Raw genomic sequence first — 21102 nt, 5'->3', positions numbered from 1 at the left:
GTGCCGTAGGAACTTATTTTGTAGTACATTTTTAATGGCAACTGCAGGGAATAGCGCTACTCGTTTTTCATAATTTCAAAACACTGCGATTAAAGATAATAAGATTTAACACTTGACCAAATGAAATAGTATATTAAACTTTTATCAGGAAATAAATTCCGGACAGTTATTCGTCTAGTCACGTAGTCGCCTATTTAATTACATAATTAAAGCCTTTCTTAATAATCATTTTGCGTGCAGACTTTGCCGTTATCTTAATTCGTTTAATATGAAAATAATTGTTGACGACCACGCTATAAGCCAACAACTAAGTAGCCAGTAAGCCAACGACCCTGTATGTATGGATAAAGGGTGGTGGAGGTATGAGAATTTAGAGTATTAGGGACCCCCGGGCTTATGCAGCTCACGGTGACCTGTTAAACAGATGTGATAGGAATAGGAATTACAAAAAAATATTAATCAAATTTGGATAAATGCTGGTCAGGTGTGTAGTACTTTTATACAGTGGCCTTGTATAACAATAAAGCAAGGGAAAGTTTGTATGGATCGTACCAAGTGGCGTTCTCTGGTTTCTGCCTATAGAGAGAATGGGAAAAATACGTAATTTTACGCGTGTGTGTATTTATTCATAAAAAATGCAAAGGTTCTTGAATTCAAATCGATATTTATTTGTATTTCCATGTATTCTGTACTAAGTTTTCGGGCTATACCTAAACCACCTCACCTTATCTACACTCAGTGTAAATAATAGTAATGTTCAGACGTTGTAATTCATTAACAAGGTTAAGTTAGAATGTTAAGGTCAAGGAAATTGTAGATTTATGTGTCGGTTTTCAATTAGATCCAAGAATTAAGTATTTTTTGTTTTTTTTTATGAAATGTAGGTAAGTAAAATATATATCCAGATCCACGGTTACATATAACAGTTTGATATTTTTAAGGGGTTAGAGAAAACTGTTAGAAAATTGTAAACTAATAATACTTTACTGACACATACTATAAAATAAATATTTTTGTTATTAAGTTTCCTTAACTATTCAACCATCCTAAAATTAAATTGTAAGTCACTCTTGTGTTTCTATCTAATTGTGCTTCTTAACTGCTGAAGCTTGGCAACTCAACCAGGTTTTTTTTTTTTTGAAAACTCCCGCACTAAGAATTGCTCTTTTGTCGCGTGATCGCACAAATAATTGTTCCGTGTGGGAATCGAACCCACGACCTCCGGACGCAGTGGTGTTGGCGTGGTGACCTAAACCACTGCGCCACGGAGAGTTATTTATCGAGAAAGGTCGCAGAATTTATCGTACATAAGAACCAAGTTGTATTAAAAATGAATACTAACTATTAATTATTTACTTTCAACGCTTTCAATTAAGATGAAAGAAATGCCGCAGTATATACAAAGGAGATCAAATAAAAACAAAAAATATATAAAAAAGAAAAACAATTTATTCACAAACTATACAGAATAATTTACATTACTTATGAACTAGATAAGTATTATACAAAAATATTAAATATTGTCATACTTGACAAACACAAAGATAGATACTATCTTTTGAAACATTCTTTATAGAATATTTAATACGAGAGCTAATATTACTGAGACTTAATTAAAATGTACCTGAAATTGTGGTATTTTGTAACACATTTTATGACAATAGTAATAGAAATTAGGCAACATTTGTAAGAGAATATTTGGGTAAATGTAAAAACCTACTTAAAAACACAATATTATATCTACTTGTGTATTTCGTTACTCGATATATATTTATAGGGTTATTCAATGGAAAAAAGTCGAATTAAAATCATGATTTGAATCTACTAATACTATAAAAACGTATGTTTTCGATCACGTTAAAACGGGTGACCTGTTTTGTACATAATTTTGAAGTTAATAGATTTCGAGGAAAGGGCTTTAGGGGAGAAAGTAACACGGGTAGGGCCGCAGTTGTAAACTAGTCTTTAAATATCAAAATTAAACCGAAACACATGTCGAAAATAGATTGAAATAAAATCTTGAAGCAATTATCACATTTCAGGTTTCATTTTAAATTAAGCATCAGTAACTTAATACAGCAGGTCGACTCTCAAATTACAAACTATTAATCGAGAGTATAAACACGATCACTTAGGTCTAGTACACACTTTAAGACTAAACGCTGCGACTTGTCTTAACACCGACTTTCTTATTGACACTTTTGACGTTATTGACAGATAATTGCACACATCTGTCAAAATTGACAAGCTGGCCATGGATAAGTCAGAAGACATTTAAATAATTCATAAAATATGACTATATTTGAAAAGAATAGCAGTTTGTTGGAGGTAGCAATCATTAAAAGCTAGAAAATATTATTTATATTAAGAGTAAAGTTTATAATACAATAAAAACACCATTCTCATAAAAAGAGACTTATCTAGAATTGAAAGAACATAATTTAGTATGGAAAGAAACAAATTTGGGACATTTTAATTCCTATTGGACCAATCCTTATATATGTTGTATTTAATTATTTTTAATTCACAACGCCCTATCACCAGGGTGAAGGTTCTGTTCAGGAGATTTTTTTTAAATAAGTAGGCAAAAAAACTGCCACATTACAAATCTTTTTGACAGGACGAAGTCTGTCGGGTCAGCTAGTAAACCAATAATATTATCACCGGGATTAACTAGAGTCCAGTATTAAAAAGACGTATACAATATTTTCAAAACATCTACAGAGAGACGTTACAAAAAATTGCAAGTTGTTAAATTTAAAACGAAAATGACGGTGAAAAAAGAAAAAAGAAAATGTGCCCGTTTAATACAAAACGGTATTAGATTGTGTGAAATCTGGCACAAATTGCGTAGTAATGGTTCTATCGTAAATGGAAGCGTTATTTATTATGATGATCATAATGAATGACCGGCGAAATGGGTAAACAGAAATATTTGAGGTAAAAAGATGGGAATATTTGCCTTGGTATTCCTCTAAATTGTTCTTTAGAAATTGTATCTGTAAATGTAATAAGACGTAGTTTGATTTTTCAATAGAAGAGAATAACATAATAGAAGTCTTTCAATAATAATTATGGTTTAAACGACAATGGTTTTCCGACTCATTTAATTGTATCTATATGGGTTAGCACTTAGCTGAGTCAAAATTAGTAGGATTCGATGACCAAAATTGAGACAAATGATAATCCTGATTACTATTGAATTGGATCAAACGTTCCCATTCTTCGAAGAGCATTATTATCAGACTTTTATGATATATTAACTTAACTAATTGCAAATAGAAGCATTAATGAACAGTCGTTAGAACAAGTTGGAAACCTCAGAGAATAATAATAATAATGATAAAAGTAAGACGGCTATTTTAAGATAGAAGAAGAATTGTCTGTTGTTAAAATAGAAAATGTGTTTACAAAATCGTACAGTGTATTTCATGTACGAATGTATGCAGAGTAATAAATCGCGTACGATTTACGTACGTCGCTTTGTACGGTTCTAAGTTGTAACTGTAAATTTTGAGGTTATAAATTGCTTTACGACTGCCACCGATATTGCTGAACAATACTATCTTTGTTTCCTAGCTAGATTTTGAGGCTAAAATACTTGGAATAGATTGCTTTTAGAAGCAACTTTTATAGTATTTTTGGTCTGTCAAAATAATTCAAGTCTATAACGACTTTTGACTAAGCTTAAAGATTGTTATTAATCGCCAATAACTGAAACTGAATTTTAATGTGCTCTTCAAAGAATGGAGACTGGAGGGACTCTAATAAAATACCGCTTAGCGACCATCCGTCTTAAGAATGTCCGCGTCGAAGGTTCCCATTTAAACCCACTGACCGTTTAGAAAGTTATCTTTACTAATATTATAAAGCTGAAGAGTTTGTTTGTTTGTTTGATCGCGCTAATCTCATGAACTACTGGTCCGATTTGAAAAATTCTTTCGGTGGCTATAGGCTATCTATATATGTATATATATCATCACGCTACGACCAATAGGAGCAGAGTACCAGTGAAAAATGTTACAAAAACGGGGAAAATTATGATTCTCTTATGTGACGCAAGCGAAGTTGCGCGGGTCAGCTAGTGTATGTATATAACTGGTTGAGGAAAATGGATATGAAAGAAAATGTTGAACTGGAACATCGACACGTGTATCTATAAGTAGCTTTGGTGATGAAAGCATTCGTTAAAAAAAAAGATGTAAAATTACCCCTTTCGAAATAAGATACGAGGAAAAGCAGCCGGAAAGTTTTATGTACCATATGCCGAATTTGTTTTGAAATAATTGCTTCTTTCATGCAAATAGTATTAATAAATTCAATGTTTATGAAAATATTAATTTGTAGCGACAAATGTATTACAGCGCAAGAAGCTTAAAACATCTCCTAATTAAATTTAATCGGCTGTTTACAAGGTGAGGGCAGACGTTCGCTAATTAGCATTAAATTGTGCCAAAAGAACTTTAAATAACTCTTTTAGGCAGCTTTCTTAGATATAAACAAGATTCTTATTAAATTATAAATAAACCACTATGTACTGAATAGTTATTTAAAATCACTGGTACGTGCTAGTTAAATTTGTTTATCTGAATATAGCCGCAAGTTGCTGTTGTTAGCACGACACATCGTGTTTACATCTCCGTTACATACGTCTTTTGTTTTGCTCTATCTTCTTTCTAACAACGACTTGTTTCTAAATTCAGACACATAAATATATAACAGATTGACAAAAATATTTTTGTCTTTCTCTTCAGAGAGGGATTAGAAAGAGATGGCATATATTTTTACCCTAAATGACGTGTTTATATTTAGTCAGTCTTAAACGTCACCAGCTTTGATGTCTTCCGCTCCTGGCTTGTTCCTGTACTGCTCCCAGCCTTGGTAAGCCAGGTCTTGGGGGCTATCGTTGTCTCTGAAGGCAAAGCCACCTGAACCGTATTTGTGACCACTCTGAAATAAGAAAAAGGAAATAATTAGTCTGTTATCAAGCCATGTTGCGCCATCAACAATTTTAGTCTCGTAACAATTGGCCTGGATATACCGTTATTAAACTTCGGATTACTATTGAGAAACATTCTAATATAAGATAGAAAATACCAATAGCACTTTGTACGACCCGGGAATCGAACTCGAGAATTCGTGATCTGCTGCCGTGCATGATGCAGAGAAGTGAAGATATAGTATATAATGTATAAGTATAGTATATATAATAGTATGTAGAGATTTAATCGCATTACTGTCAAACAAAAATTATTACATAACAATTTATTATAATTACACGAAGCTTATCTATTCAAATTGATTGCACTCCATTAAATCAAATAATGCCAGAGCTACAAATTTATATATCTGTAGAATTCGAGTTATCGAGTGACTAAATACTAATTTCCAAGCCATTTGGACGTGCTATTTGAGCAATTTAATTTATTTGTGATTTAAATTACGCTAATAAATATCTAGTTTGTTATCACGATTTGTTTACGACAAAAGATATAGATAATCTTTTTAATTGCGAATAATTTGTGTATATAGTACAAAAGCTGAGTTTTCTTTATAGGAAAAAAGAGGAAAAAGTTACCACTTCTCAGCTCTTTACAAAACTAAAATGAGACTTGAACGGAAAAAATCTTTCGAACAAAAGGTTACCTACTATCCTTATTTCTTTTAATCACAAAAACAATCTTTAAAAATAGACTAACATAAGAACTGAAGCCCTCCTCTAATCTTTAAAATCGGTTAAAAATAATCCTTAAAAGTGAATACTCACAGAGTAGCTGTCATAATGTCCATGGCCATAAGATGGCGGTGGTCCATCTCTGTAGATGCCGGAAGAACCGAGGCCGATGCCAGCTGGACTGTACTGAGGGCCAGAGTAATGTCCAGGAGAGAACGGCGACGAGTTGGGCTTGCAGAACTTGAAGTAACCAATCACACCTGGAAAAGGAACAAGAAAGTTTTTTATTGTATTTTGTAGAAAATCATGAATAATCAGAATTGTTATTGTTGAATAGGATGGGTTCCAAACGTCTGCTCTCCTGTCTCCAAACTGAGTGGAAAGATAGTTCTTTATGATTGGAAGGCAAAGAAACGAATACTAATAGTCAATTTATACCACTATCGGCTATCAACAACCACAATAGCTATCGAAGAAATTTTAAAGGAGTAAGAAAACCGTATGAACTAATTTTTCAACACATTTCAAATGTCAAATTTTTGACACTCGTTGGTATAGACGGTAGAGGTAGAAAATCCCACCTTTGGTCAGAGTAAGTTAGAGTAAAAGTAGAGTTCGTAATTAAGGAATAAGAAACCTATGAAATATTCGTACATTTTAGGTATAAGATAAGTAATAAATCGTTGTCACAATGATATCTGACACCGTTTTTAATTAAGTACTTGTTAGTGAAAACATAACATTTCAGACTTAATTTATATTCTTCGAGCAAACTTGGCTGTAGAAAGTTTTTGTCGGGAAAATAATTCTCATACATAGTACACGCAATAAATAAAAACGTACTTCTAATCGATTTTCGACTACAGGCCAGTTTTATTGAAACTGGCTGGTTTGTGTAGGAGTTGATTTATAGTATCCGAGAGACTACATATTATAAAGATACACTCTGTATTCCATCACTTTTAACTCCCTCGCTAAGAATTACTCCTGTGGCGCGGGTACTTGTCAAACATACAAACAGCGGACACAAAGTATAATAATACTCGAAATAACTATTTGTGGATCGTACAAATAATTGTTCCGTGTGAGAATCCCGGCCACGCGACGCAATGGCAGCGGCGTGGTGATCTTAACCACTGCGCCCCAGACGTAGTCAAAGTCACCATATGGGATGGGTAATTAACACGACTGGTAGGAGATAAGGCTCAAGACAGACGGCTTAATCGACACGACCGGCGAGAGATCAGGCCCAGGATCGAAGGCTTTACTTGCCCACCGAAATAACGAAGTCCAAGACCTCACTGTCCTATATTAAGGTACTTACCAGGTACAATAAGAGCCATGAATCCGAGGAACTTCTTGAAGCTGGCGAGGCCGAGGATGAGGGGCAGGAACAACAGCAGCTTCAGCTTGAACAGCTTGAGGATCAGCAACATGGGGATGATCAGCTTCTTCAACTTATGACGGCCAGCTGGATTGAAAAATAGTTCATTAGGATCATGTTAATACATTAAATGATTTACCATATCATAAATAGGAGAGTTCTTCTTGCATTCTTTTGAAGCTTTTCATATCTTGATTTGTCTTTCTTAAAGAACATGTGCCATAACCAATTACCGTATTCTGAGGGTGCTATTTTTGAAGTGCCGAAACTCCAAAACACCCAATACTTTCTAATTTTTAGGCAATTATTTATAGTCCGACGGGTTTGCTCTACTGTAAGTATATCGTGCAAAAGTTGTTGGTCAACATGTTGACACAAGACATGCCCTTACACCTTTCAATCAAAGCAAGTCAGTTTCAAGGTTTCTCGGTCTTGACAAGGGAAGGTATACTCATGTACGGTTCTGGTATATATGTACTTACGGAAAGACGCCTTCTTGTCCTCAATAATGTCTACTTCATCAGCGATCTGGTTGATGAATCGTGGAGCGATGACTCCTTGGGATGTCACTTCGTCGTCCAGTTGCATCTCCAGGGCCGTTGATCTTAAGAACCTGGGAAAGAAATGAAGGGGACTTTAGTATAAAGAGCAAGTGATATAAAATTGCCAATTGCAAATATTATAACAAAAATGTGATAAGGATTGTAGTCGCGACAATGACATTAGTTATAGTTATCATAAGGTGTATCAGATAATGCAATTGCAAAGTAACATTTTCTGATACGAACATATTGAAACTTTACTTTAATAGAAATTACTGAGACTCAGGCGGTTTTTGGAAAGAACTGAATCTATCGAGACGGCAAGGTAAGACCTGCCATAATCCTCAGAAAAGTCATCAGCATCATCCAGTTTCCAATACTTTAATAAAGTTTCAATTATTTAAATCTAGTCCACATATTACATATAAATCTCACAAACTTACTCTGAACATATTGTAGAATGTAATTCACGTTTATTTAAATGAGACTTAGGCCTTGTTCCATGCAAATGAAGTTATGTAGTACTAACAGATTTGGCAATGAGTTGGAGACGGTGTGCCAAGAGCCTTACGTTGCAAGGAACTATAACTTAAAGTAGTTAACATTGTTACTTGGATAGTTGAAATGGAAATTTTGGAACAAGAGTTGTGTGAGACTTAAACTAAACTAAAAAGAAAGAGGTTTTTAGTAAATACATTTTTATAAAGTTTGTCTTACTTTGTCTTACAGTATACCATGACAATGTTACATAACTATCAGTAGCGCAATTCTCTAATACTAACGATTAGTTATCGAGAAATTTTGTATAAAAATGTAACCAGCGCCACTAGCGGGCACTGCTGGAACTATTTTTGCAGTACGTTTTAAACGTCAAACTTTCGACACTCGTCAGTATTGCAGGTGAAAAAATATCCTCGTCAATGATTAAAAGATATGGTGATTTAAGTTGAGTTGTACCATTGCCAGATTTTTTGCTAAACAGTTTCATTATTAAACTACTAAACGTTTCAAAAATCATGTTGCTGAAATGTTCCTATTAACTACTAACACGTCAACATTTTACCCACTTTCGTAATTCTTAGTAATCCTATTATAAATCTCTACTCGCGCGATATCACCGCGGCAAACGTCTGTGAAGCGCTTGTACGTGTGTACAGTCAACGTCAAAAATACCTATAAAATGCTCAATCGTACTATTTTGTTTGTAAATATCAATTAAATTATTGCTATTAGCCAGTAATAAATACACAATGATTGTTAAATTACTTTGAAGTTAAAAAAAACAAAAATTATTTTACTTTTTTGATTATTAAAATGGTGACTGCCCAATGGCACAACTTATAACTTCTATGGCACTACTGGTTGTGTTATCAGGAACAATTATTTGCAACTGTTCCCATTGGCACAACTAGACTACTACCATTTTACCAGCGGCCTAATTTTTTTTTAGTTGTGTTAGGAATTCACCGTTGAAGTGACCGCGTATACGTCATATTTTTGCTTTGACTGTACGTGTTTCAGCAATTATTATATTTAAGATCCCTAATGGATTTCCGATTAAATTCGCGTCTGAGTGCTTCGTCGTTTCCAGAAATGGAAGACTGTTTGTGAAGTTTTCACAGAATTACGTGGTATTAGACCTAAATTGTTAATATGATGTGGTAGATAAATTTTCTTTGTAGAGTTTCAATTTTATTAAGTTTATTCATTGAACATAAACTTTGAGTAATAGACAGTTTAAATGTTTAGTACTTGTATAAGAACGAACCACAATACATTTAAATAGTAGTAGGAAATGTCTTGAAGAAGAATTGAATCTGATATCAGCGGTGCTATACTACAACTTCAGCGCGACGATTCGATCCATTTAAACAATAGTAACTAGTGTAGATCCTACTAATATTAAAAATGTGAAAGTTTTTGAGAATGTATGCATGTAAGTATGGATGTTTGTTACTCTTTCACGCAAATACTACTGAATCGATTACGATGAAATTTAATATATAAGTAGCTGAAGACCCAGAATAACACGTAGGCTACTTTTTATCCTAGGGATCGGTATTTAAAGTCGCGAAATCGCGGGCGGGCTCTAGTTTAAATATAAATGTAAGTTACCTTTCAATCTTCCTCATGCCATATTTGACGAGTGCATCCCAGTCGGAGTCCCCACTCCTCGGCTGTGACTCCAAGGTTGGAGGCTCACGAGCTAACGCACGAGCTTGATGTTCTACCTTTACGAGGACCGCGTTTTCTGAGAGCCTGAAAAGTACATTTTATTGAAGCTTAGATGAAACATTATTTTTTTTTGGAAGAAGTGTGTGCAAGAAGGTTTAAAGACATTTAACCCATTACTGTTCCTCTGCTAAGCAAAAGTCTTCCAAAATTTTTGTTTTATCACTATGCTTTTATTAAACGTTAAATAATGGTTTAACAGAAGAAAATATTTAAAATTATATTTTCAAACGCAAACCATGAAAGACCTTTCATACTTTTGGTATGACTTGAGGCAATAAACCAACACAGTAAATGTAAGGTAGTAAAAGAAAAGAGGTCTACTTACTGGTAAGCTTGTTTGTCAAAGAAATCATCGAAAGATCTTAAAGCCTGTGCTTTGAAGCAGTCAGCCAGATCTCCCTGAATGCACTGCTGGGTTGATTGTTGGATGTAAGGGTCCTGGTCCTCACCGAGACCGATCCAGTCTAGAAGACCACGGCCTGAGGCTTGAGGCTGGAATAGTAAGCAAAATAGTTAGTATGATGGAAGGCTAGAATAATCGGGAGCTGAAATAAGTTTGAAATAAAATTCTTCCCAAATCTCTAATAAAAACCCTTAATAAAGCAACATCATGTTTTGAACAAAACTGCATATGAAAAATTATCTACATAATCAATCCGGTCTGCCTTTATACCAATTTAACTACGAAGATTTTTTTTAGAAACTATCAAATTATTAATCGAATTCCTTTTAGTCGATACAGGAGTGCTAAAAATAATTTAAAGGCCCTTTAACTACTAGTTAAGGTAATTAGAAGCTACTCACCGATCTTCCATTATCACTTCCAAAATTCAAAGACCTTCCTTCGGAGACGCCCTCCTGCTTAGGAGGCTGGTCAGGCAGCCTGATGCCGCCTTCTCCTCGCGACTGCAGCGTGAGCCCTGCCGCTATCACCAACATCAGCCATCGAGCTTGTGATAACATGTTGAAACACTACCTGGAAAAAGAAGATAGGTGAAGGAGACATGTTTAAAAACTACACTTAATTGAAATTTAGAAAATGAATTTTCAATGTGATGAAGAGATTTTTTGGACACTGTTCAGATTCTGTGGATTACGGCTCCTTCTCTTAAAAGAAGCTTATGTTTCGAAAATGAAATTTAATTAAAATATTTTCTAATTCTTGAAAGAGAACTGTAAATTACAATTTAATTATTAATGTGCTTATTTTTCCTTTATTTTTGTTGACCGTCCAACTTTATAGATGCCTTTGCGTCGATATTAAATTTCCCTGAAGACAAGTTGAACTTATGCTAAGATGTATTCCTTTTAACCTTTCCGTTAAAATTCCTACAGAAAATTTTATTCATCTCCTATATTTCATATGAAAAGCCTAAATTGCTATATATCCCTGTCATGTTCATTCAAAAGTGCCGAGTTAGGTCCATTTTTGTAGTTGCGATTGGTTTCCCTCCCTTAGGATCTGAGGTTTAATCCAGAATCATGTTTTTGATCAGGCCTTCAGTTTTGCTTATTACATTACTACATTGACTGAGCCTGCAGGGAAATACGGCAGGGTACCTATCCCTAAGGCTTCGTTTGAATTAGTTGCATTATCGGGTGAGTTCCTTTGGGTACATTTGAGTCCTACGTTTGGTAATCGCGTGTTCAGTTTTTCCTGTTATCTAACTTCGTTTGTTGGGATATAAATCTATTTGAATATATTTATAGTGGTAATATAGAAATTTGTTTCATATTGATATGCATTTGTCTTTCAGACTTTTTTGTCTTTATTTCTATCTTCTATTCTATCAAATAGTCTTTACTTTCAAGTAATTGAGTTTTTCCTAACCACGAATTGTCAAAAAAAGCTTTGGCGTATGTTGGTTGATGATAAATATTAAACTGTTTAGAAGTATATTATACCTTAAATTATGTATCAATAAGAGCTAAAGACACCAAATTCTATAGCCAATTAGTCTGATAATTAGCTCTTAACAAGCTCGACTAATTAACAAGCAAAATGATTATGTTCGCTATAGTACAAAAGCTGTTATTTAGCGTAACGAACAAACACTTAAAGATACACAAATAATGTTGTTTGTAGAACATTTCAATGTATATGATACTAATAATTGTGAACATTGACAGGTCTTAATTCAATTTCGCTCGGCATAAACACATCAAACGTTAGTATGAACCGCGGCAATCACGGAGTTTTGAGAGTAGTGTTTGTGTTAAATTACCTTAGTGGCTTGTTTTACACCGTTATGTTAGGCACTATTTCATGGAGAATATATTATTTGTTGACGGGACTTCAACACGTGACATAATGACATTGAACCTAATGCAATCAAAAACTTTGCAATACAACCGCACTACGACTTAAAAGAACTACTAAAATATGTAAACAGTCAAAATCTGGGGATGTTTCTGCACTGAATATTTTTTTTAAACATAGGTAAAGGGTAAAATATAGGTTGAGATATAAATGAAACTATATTGCTCTTTCATTTGTGCCCAAAAAATACCTCTAGAATAATACTCGTCAGATAAAGACAGTGTAAAGCATCTTATCCGCAAATTGGTCTTTAGTTATTCAAATCGTAGCTATTTAAGTGACAATTTTATAAAACAGAAATCTACAAAAAATATGCTTGATATTTCGGCACAGGCTACACTACCTGTGATTGACCATTTTCATTATACAACTTGTTTCAATGCAGGTCAATACAGTTTGGTTAAATTTGTAATATGTATATTACGATTAGTGTTAAAGTTCATGTCGGTGTAAAATAATCCTAATATTATTTGTAGGGCTAATTGGCGAAACATCGCTCGGGATAAACTCGTAAATGATGTCAAATATTCAAGAGTAATACACTGTACGGTTTTGTAATTAGCTCCACATTTACAGCGGTATTTCACTGAACTTGGTTACAATTTCATTATACAATATATTATTAGTTTGTTCAATAGAAGTTAATTAGTCGTTTTGATTGCAAACATTTTCAAGTCGAAAATTTACAAGTAAATTTAACAACATGCTTGATAGACGTAAAAAAAGAATTTAACATTGAGAATAATGTAATAATGAGAAAAACCAAAAACACTTTTTTCGACCTGGCACTAAACCCGGGACCACGAGGTCAGCAGTCAGATATACTACCGATTGCGCCACAGAGGCAGTCAAATATTGTAAAGTTAAAGTTTTTAAAGAAACCATGCAAAATAATTATGTGCTGAGGCTACAATTTTCAAAAAGAAATTACAATTGTTCTACTCGCAGAACACAAAAACATAAAGAAAAGTAGTAAACTTGTTGGTTCATATATTACCCTATAACTCCTAAACGCATAAACAAAAAGCAAACTACATATAGTTAAACTAGTCGGAACAAGTTAGCGCGAGTGCAGGCAATTTCCTACTTTTACATTATGGAGTTGTGTCGTACTTTCTAGTCGTGTATTGCGATCTATAGCACGATAGTTATTTAGAATATCGATACATTACTGATTTATATAATGTAAGGTAAAAACGAATAAAAACTTAAAAATAAAAAGCGCTTTTGTAGTGCAAAAAAGCCATTTCCTAGTACGATGGTGTCAGTTCTGCTATCGTTATTATTGTATGAACTATTGTTCAACGCCTCTAGCGGATTGCGAAGAAACTAACTTTTGACACTTGCCAGTATGGTGGACTCGAGACCTAAGCCCTGCCTCGTGTGGAAGGACACCTTTGATATGTAGTGGAAAGTCATGGATTAAAAAAAACTATTGATAAATAATTATAAATGGCAACAAATCGATTAAATACTTATCAGGATTGTTGTACTTTTCACAGACTAGCTCCATAAAGTGAAAGATTCTATATACAGGGTGTCCCAAAACTCAACGATAATCCGAGACAGGATGACAGGCCAAATCATACCGGTCCTAGGAAAAATAAGAAAAAAATTCTATATCACTTAGTTCAGCAATAATAGACATATTTCAAAAAAGTTGAAATTCCACACCCTTGGCCGCATTTTCAAGTCCTGTGATCACGAATGTCACAATTTCGCTGTGTTTTTTTGAATTTCGTGATCTTCATTAAATATGCTATGAATCGTCAAACAAATTAATGCACAAAACATTGTTAATTTAATAAAAAAAGCTAAGTTTTAGTGAGTCATGGTTCACAAAAATATCGTTAGTTAACTTTGACGCTTCGTATTGAAAAAAAAAAGTACTAAACTACCCTTGGCAAGTTATTTCAAAAGTTGGCGCATTTAATCAAGATTTCAAAATGGTGCTACACTTGCCACTTTTCTTGCCATCAAAAAATGTTATTTTTATTTGAACGAAGAGTATCCTCGCAGATGGATCGAATGCAGTGGTTCAATTTTGTGGCCTCCTCGTTCCCCCGATCTAAATCCAGTAGATATTTTTTACTGGGAATGCCTAAAAGAAAAAGTCTATTCGAAATCAATACAAAATCTATCAGAACTTCGCCCGAAAATTGACACATATTGGTTATGGATTGACTCAATTACCTCTTTACTAAAAATAATTGCTTTCCTCCGGCACGAATACAGGCTCTGCAACCGCGTACAAAAGATCTTTTCAACAGTCAAGCAAAATTCCTTGCATTTATTTCCTTTGACGCTGTGTCAATTTTCTGGCGAAGTTCTGATAGATTTTGTATTGATTTCGAATAGACTTTTTCTTTTATGCATTCCCAGTAAAAAATATCTACTAGATTTAGATCGGGGGAACGAGGAGGCCACAAAATTGAACCACTGCGTCCATCTGCGAGGAAACTCTTCGTTCAAATAAAAATAACATTTTTAATGGCAAGAAAAGTGGCAAGTGTAGCACCATTTTGAAATCTTGATTAAATGCGCCAACTTTTGAAATAACTTGCCAAGGGTAGTTTAGTACATTTTTTTTTCAATACGAAGCGTCAAAGTTAACTAACGATATTTTTGTGAACCATGACTCACTAAAACTTAGCTTTTTTTATTAAATTAACAATGTTTTGTGCATTAATTTGTTTGACGATTCATAGCATATTTAATGAAGATCACGAAATTCAAAAAAACACAGCGAAATTGTGACATTCGTGATCACAGGACTTGAAAATGCGACCAAGGGTGTGGAATTTCAACTTTTTGGAAATATGTCTATTATTGCTGAACTAAGTGATATAGAATTTTTTTCTTATTTTTCCTAGGACCGGTATGACTTGGCCTGTCATCCTGTCTCGGATTATCGTTGAGTTTTGGGACACCCTGTATATTTGACACTTGACACTTGTGCACTGTGCGTTAATGAAACGACAAAATTATGTGGTCACCTACAATCGTTGTTTTGGGTCTGATTGTATTTCGTGTCTGTTGTATATTTTGTAAAAAACTTTGTGCACAAAATTAAACACCATAAAGTGTATCTAGTCATTTAAACTGTCGAAAGTTAAGGTTCGTTGTATCTATGTGCTGAGAAAAAAATATTTCGAGTACATTGGTAATAGTCGCTTAAATGTAATGACCTACGAATAAAACATCAACACTAAATGAGGAAGAGACAATAGTCTACGTGACTTAACGGTTGTACTGAATTTGTTGAAAGTACCCTCATTTGGACAAGTCATGCGAGAAATTTGTATCGTACATAAAAATATGTGGTCGATAAGTTAGTGCAATTGTTTGTATGATTGTTCAAGCGTGAAGTGAAAATTATTCAAATGGAGAATGAAAAAAAGAGCAAGAACTTAATAGTCTAACGTAGTGCTGATAGTAAAATAAAATAAGTTTTTTTTTAAATATTAGTATAGCGTTAACTAACATTACTCCACCAGAGAAAATAGTTCCAAACTCTACCTACCCAAAGAAGACAAGGCGAGATACTAAGCCGGTATATTGTGTTATTAAATATTGCATTGAAAGATTACGGTCATGACCAGGTTAATAATGGATATTTCGTTCCAAGGTTAAGATAGATATGCCCCAGGTAGCGTAGTCCCTTAGTCATATGAATTGTTCTTTGCAAGATTTACCTGCATATAGTAATATGCGGTACAAAATAAAAGTAAGATTAATATTAAATGGATTGTTAGTTTACTTCCAAGAATCTGCTACGGTCAATCAACGGGCGATGAAGCGTGACAATAAAAGCAAAAAAACCTTTTATTCTCGCCTTGCATTGAGGTATGGAAAGCAAAAAATACGCAGTTATTGGTGTTTAAAGGGTTAAGATACCAGTTGTTAAGAAAGTAATTTAAATGAAAACTGTATGTTAATATGACAAGACCCTTACAAGTTGAACAGGAAAATGTGATAGAGCAATTCCAAGAAAGAGTACAACTTAATACATCGATAAAGAAGAAAAACAATTTTAATTGCAGGTGCAATATGGAAACAAAAGCAGGAAAGTAAAAAGATTAAACAGCAAGAAATCAGCCGGTTAATGAATTCAGTCACTTAAGAAAAATAACAATTATGTGATAATAGTAGCGTAATTAGTAAACAATTTGTCACAAACAAACAAAAAAAGCCGCGAAAGTTTTGTTTACCACCAAAACTATAACAAAAGGCGAACTTTAACAAAATACTAAACTTTCTCAGGCCAATTACATTTCGAGTACGGCAAAACACAACAAAAAAAAACACGAAACACAGTGCTTACTTTTCAACACAAAGTATAGATATTCACATGGCGATTTGAACACGGTGTTCGACACAGTTTCAGTTGGAAAACGGTTGGACACCTACATCGTACGAGCGAGGCATACGGAGCGCGACGCCGGACTGCGCACGCGCGGCCAAATAGCGGCCGCCATGATGAATTTTGAAAAGTAACGAATTAATTACGTGATTGTACTCATTTCTTTCTTAAAAAAGTAATTTTAGGTCATTTTTTTTATTCTTTTATAGGAATAAGTAGAACATGTTGATTCAGAAACTATTATTTCTTGTTGGACGTTCTGAATTTTTATAATAATCTTTATTGTGTCAGTGTAGAGTCGAAATTCTGTCAATGACGTTTTGCAGACTTAAATGTGATGACCGACTCTATCATGATATGGTTGGATGCTATAGCCAGTACTATTTTTGCTAGCAGAAAAAATCATATAATTTTTGAAACTCTGGCTATTATTAATTAATTTCACCTTATTACATAGTAGAGCAGAAACCTTTTCTTTTGACCAAATAGAAATAATTATTTTCTAAAGGCCTGATCCAGTTCTCATTCTGGAAGCAGACGCTTGCCCTGACGTATGTCGTCAAATGAGTGAAATAAATTTTGTTCAATGATTAATTTACTTACTTATTTTTAAAGCAAGGCAAAAAAAAGTCAAACTTATAAAAGATTTCACACCGATCTTAAATCATTAAAAATTCACGTCAAGAAAATTACATAAGCAAAAGTTGGTCAAAGTGGTTTGAATATTCAATGTTGTTTATTGCTATCTCGTGGCCTTGACCGAAGAGACAAGTTTTCATACTCTCTTAGAAGTTTGATAACTGCCTGAAAATACCTCCGAGATATTGTTGACGGTGGCTGAATTTTGTATAGAGAAAAACTTTTACATTGATGATAAATGTTGTAATAGAAAGTTGAGTTTGGCTAGGTTTTGGTTAGTGATTGTAAATGTAGTTTGGTCGGAGTCTTGTTGGATTTTTCTATTATGACATTAAGTAGCAAAAAGTAAGGATAGCTGTCACTTTTTTTGGTCAGTAATTGGTTTGTGTAGACTTCAAAATTAATGTAAATCTGCTTTATGTTTAGAGTAAAAAGATTCAAACAAATATTTTTTTAAACATAGTATCTGGAATAGAGAGTTAAGAGACAGGAAGTAACGCCAACACCTGCGTTTTAGTAGAAGCCAGTTTGTCTTCAAAAACAATTAATCATACTGCTTAAAATACCAATAATTTATCATTAAACAAAAGAAGCCATCAAAATATTAATTACAGCTACCCGTGTGTGAGTTGCCCCAAAATATTTATTTATTTAACAATGTAACCAATCCTTTCAAATGAATCATCACCTTACATCATCAAATATAACGCTTTTTACTCCCCAATTATACTTTTTTAACTGTTAACCAAACTTTCATTCTATCAAAATAACTGAACCTAAACGGAGTGCAAAAACATTTGGCTCTTAATCATTTGTTCAGTTACTGTATAAAAAAACAACTTATTGCGCTCTCCGGCTACCGTTGTGATCTGAATACGTAAGTTCTGAAAACTTTCATGAGGGAATGTGGAAGTAAATGTGGTATTGTCACAAGTAAATTTAATTCAATATCAATCACGAAATAATGACTTGAGTCTAAAATGCAAATTGGGGTTTGACTTCGCATTAATTTAAAATAGTTTTAAACAATGTTCCTCGAGCTCATTTTTTAGCGATGCTTTCCTCAACCCTTAGGCAAAGCCAGAAAGGCAAAGATAACAGTTATTTTTTCTTAAAAATGTATGGATGTGAATGAGGCACAAGAAGTTTGTAAGGATTGTAATCCTTACAAACTTCTTGTGCAAACTTCTTGAGGCACAGTCAAGTTTGTAAGGATTACAATCCTTACAAACTTCTTGTGCCTCATTTGGTACACCAAGTGGCGTTGCTTAGTCTCTGCTTACCCCTATGAAAAGAAGGCGTCATATTATGTATGTATGTATGTATGTATGTATGTAAAACATTTGTTGCCAATGGGACTTTAACCTTCGCAACAGTGACGTCAGTATCTTCAAATATTATACAAGACTCGTCCCAGTTCGCGAAGGACTAACTTTCTAAAGAACTGTTGTGTGTCGACAGTTAGTCATAATGTCATTAGTATTCTCAATGACTGGCCTGTGTCTGGTAGACGTAATGTTTTAGTGTTTATTATGTTATAAGTAGTTCAGGGTCTTGTGCACCATTAGAAATAGTTGCCAATGCTTGGAATATATTTAGAGGCACATAGAATATCATATCTTCGCATTGATGCCCAAGAGTGCAAAAGGTGTCTTTTGTATTGTAAAAAAATACGAAAGCTTTGCAAAAGCGAGCCTGAAAATTGCAATTGAAATGTATATTTTTTAAGCCTTATCTTGCATTTTTCACAGGATAAAATTAAGAAAAGTGTATTATAGGTGTGATTAAAAATAGTAAAATGTTTGTTCAAATTTTGCTGTGATAAGCATATTGTAAGAGTCCTACAACCAGTTAAGGTATGATTTAATTCAATGTAATGAAGCTGTAGGTATTAAAAAATTCTACCCAAATTATACAGTTCGGTATTGACTTGTGTGCTGCCACATCCAATATTCGTTCATACATGTACTTGACCCACTATAATAATGACGAAGGAACGAACTTTCTACGCATCAAGTGGGTTGTTGTGTCCTGACTATTGTTGCGTTTTAGGGTTAAAGGCAAACACTTGTGTGTTTTAGGGTTAAAGGTATAACACTCGAGTGTTTTAGGGTTAAGAACCTAGACTAGAAAAGAGGGTATGAACTTTTTTGTGGCTTCTTTTAAGATTTTTTTAGCTAGTTTACTGGTGTAAAAAAAACAGTTAGAGCTTATTTTACTTAAAATACGATAGGTGATAAAAATCTACGATGACAAATTTGCGAACTCATTACAAACAAAAACGAAACATATTGCAGAAAAAATTGCTATAAAACTATAAACCCACTTATGTCACAAAAAAAATCAGTTCAAAGTAGGCTTTATCTAAATATAACATTGAGGCTATATTTCCATACAATGTAGTTGACGTAATGATCCAAGAAAGGGTATTGTGTGAAACAGAACTTTCACTATCCTTATACAACAATAACATGTCACCGAAACTGATACACCAATTTTTGTTGCATCTCTTTCTTATGTAGAGCTTTAGAAAGAGATAGAAAATAAGACTGTACTTTAGTTAGTATATTACCGGCTTTTAGCGACTAGTTATGCCTATGATCGTTCAGTTATTAAATAACTAACTCCAAGAAAGGCCAGGCTGATGATGTAAGTGTTATCGAAAAAGAGATCAAAATTATATCTTGGTTAGGTTAGTAATAGTTAGTATCTATCCCTTGTTAAGGATAGTTTAATATAATTAATGCTCTTAACAATTGTAAGCAAGCTTTAGTGCAATAAATTATGAAATACTTAAATGTAAGATAACTGTCAAAATACACAAACTTTTTGAGAATACTTAATCTTAGGAATAATAATCTTTTACAAACTTCTGAAACTGTCTTAATATTAATCCTTTAGCTAAATAATTAAATTAACCAAATCCAAAGTTTATTAATTTAAAATTATGAATGTACGAGATTGATATGTTAATTCAAAACTCATTAAAAGTCATCCAATAATAACATATGATAAATTAAATTATAACTCAATTGTGGTATTAAAATAATGAACAATAAATTTCTGATTTGATTAACTTATGAATTTGAATCGAATGATTAACTTTTTGAATATGTTGGTTATTGTTTGATAATTTATATGTTGATAATATGAATTATTATTGACGTAGTAGAAATGTTTTATTTAGTGACAATAATAAGCATAAATGAGTACTTAAGTACGGATAGACTTAAGACCTAAATCACTTTCAATATAAAGGATACACTTGCTTAGCAGTTGAATAATAAATGGGTTAATTTTTTTTATGATATTTGTAAATTTATTTTGCGAAGCTCAAAGCTAGAAAAATCTTTATTGGTATCTAGTACTATCTATATTATAATACATATTAAAAAAAATACTACGAAAGTGTATGTGTTAGGCTTTTTCAGCCAAGCCGTCAAAACGATATTGATGAAAGGACGGAGATAGTTAAATGTTTTTTCATAAAATCAGTCGTCAAATAATTTGACCCCTATTCAAATCCCTTTAAATTTTAATAATATGTATGTAACAAGTATGTACTGAAAACTTACCTTATTTGTTGTTAATCCAAAATTTGTGGCAAACTAGATCGCGTTCAATGCACTGAACGTTGCAGACGAGAGTGGCCGGCCTGCTGCCAAACAACCTTATATAATAACAAAACATAAGAATTGCATAAACCTCTGTGAGGGTACACACAGACTGGGCCACTTTTTGTTGAAACGGAACTTTAGTTGTGTCTTTTGATGACTCAAGCTAGCTGTGTTAAAGAGGTAGTGTATAGACATTTACTGTTTTTAGGCTGTTTGTTTTTTTATTTTATTTTATTAGAATTGAAATAAAGGTTAGGAATCGATTGATAGTCTGAATTTTCAGTATTATGATATAGGTAAATAGAGTCACTTTAAGACACTAAGTGAT

The 21102-nt window shown here is 33.4% G+C and overlaps 1 protein-coding gene across 3 annotated transcripts; it reads right to left on the bottom strand.

Annotated features, from left to right (window-relative positions):
* Window positions 1–1429: 1429 nt before the first annotated feature.
* Window positions 1430–20812, bottom strand: LOC142983681 (uncharacterized). 3 transcript variants are annotated; one of them, XM_076130671.1, is made up of 8 exons: window positions 20733–20812; window positions 10640–10811; window positions 10161–10327; window positions 9716–9859; window positions 7541–7671; window positions 6999–7145; window positions 5768–5934; window positions 1430–4950 (listed from the first exon to the last, which is right to left on the bottom strand). In XM_076130671.1, exons 2-8 carry the CDS (start codon window positions 10796–10798, stop codon window positions 4819–4821), a joined length of 1047 nt encoding a protein of 348 aa, XP_075986786.1. In that variant the 5' UTR covers window positions 10799–10811; window positions 20733–20812; the 3' UTR covers window positions 1430–4818. The 3 variants fall into 3 exon arrangements, with proteins under 3 accessions (XP_075986786.1, XP_075986785.1, XP_075986787.1); XM_076130670.1 differs by lacking the exon at window positions 20733–20812 and adding an exon at window positions 16480–16602; XM_076130672.1 differs by lacking the exon at window positions 20733–20812 and adding an exon at window positions 16566–16583.
* Window positions 20813–21102: the final 290 nt, after the last annotated feature.

The sequence above is a fragment of the Anticarsia gemmatalis genome, chromosome 24 (assembly GCF_050436995.1).
Source record: "Anticarsia gemmatalis isolate Benzon Research Colony breed Stoneville strain chromosome 24, ilAntGemm2 primary, whole genome shotgun sequence".
Lineage (NCBI taxonomy): Eukaryota > Metazoa > Arthropoda > Insecta > Lepidoptera > Erebidae > Anticarsia > Anticarsia gemmatalis.
This window is presented reverse-complemented; position numbering and strand designations above follow the sequence as displayed.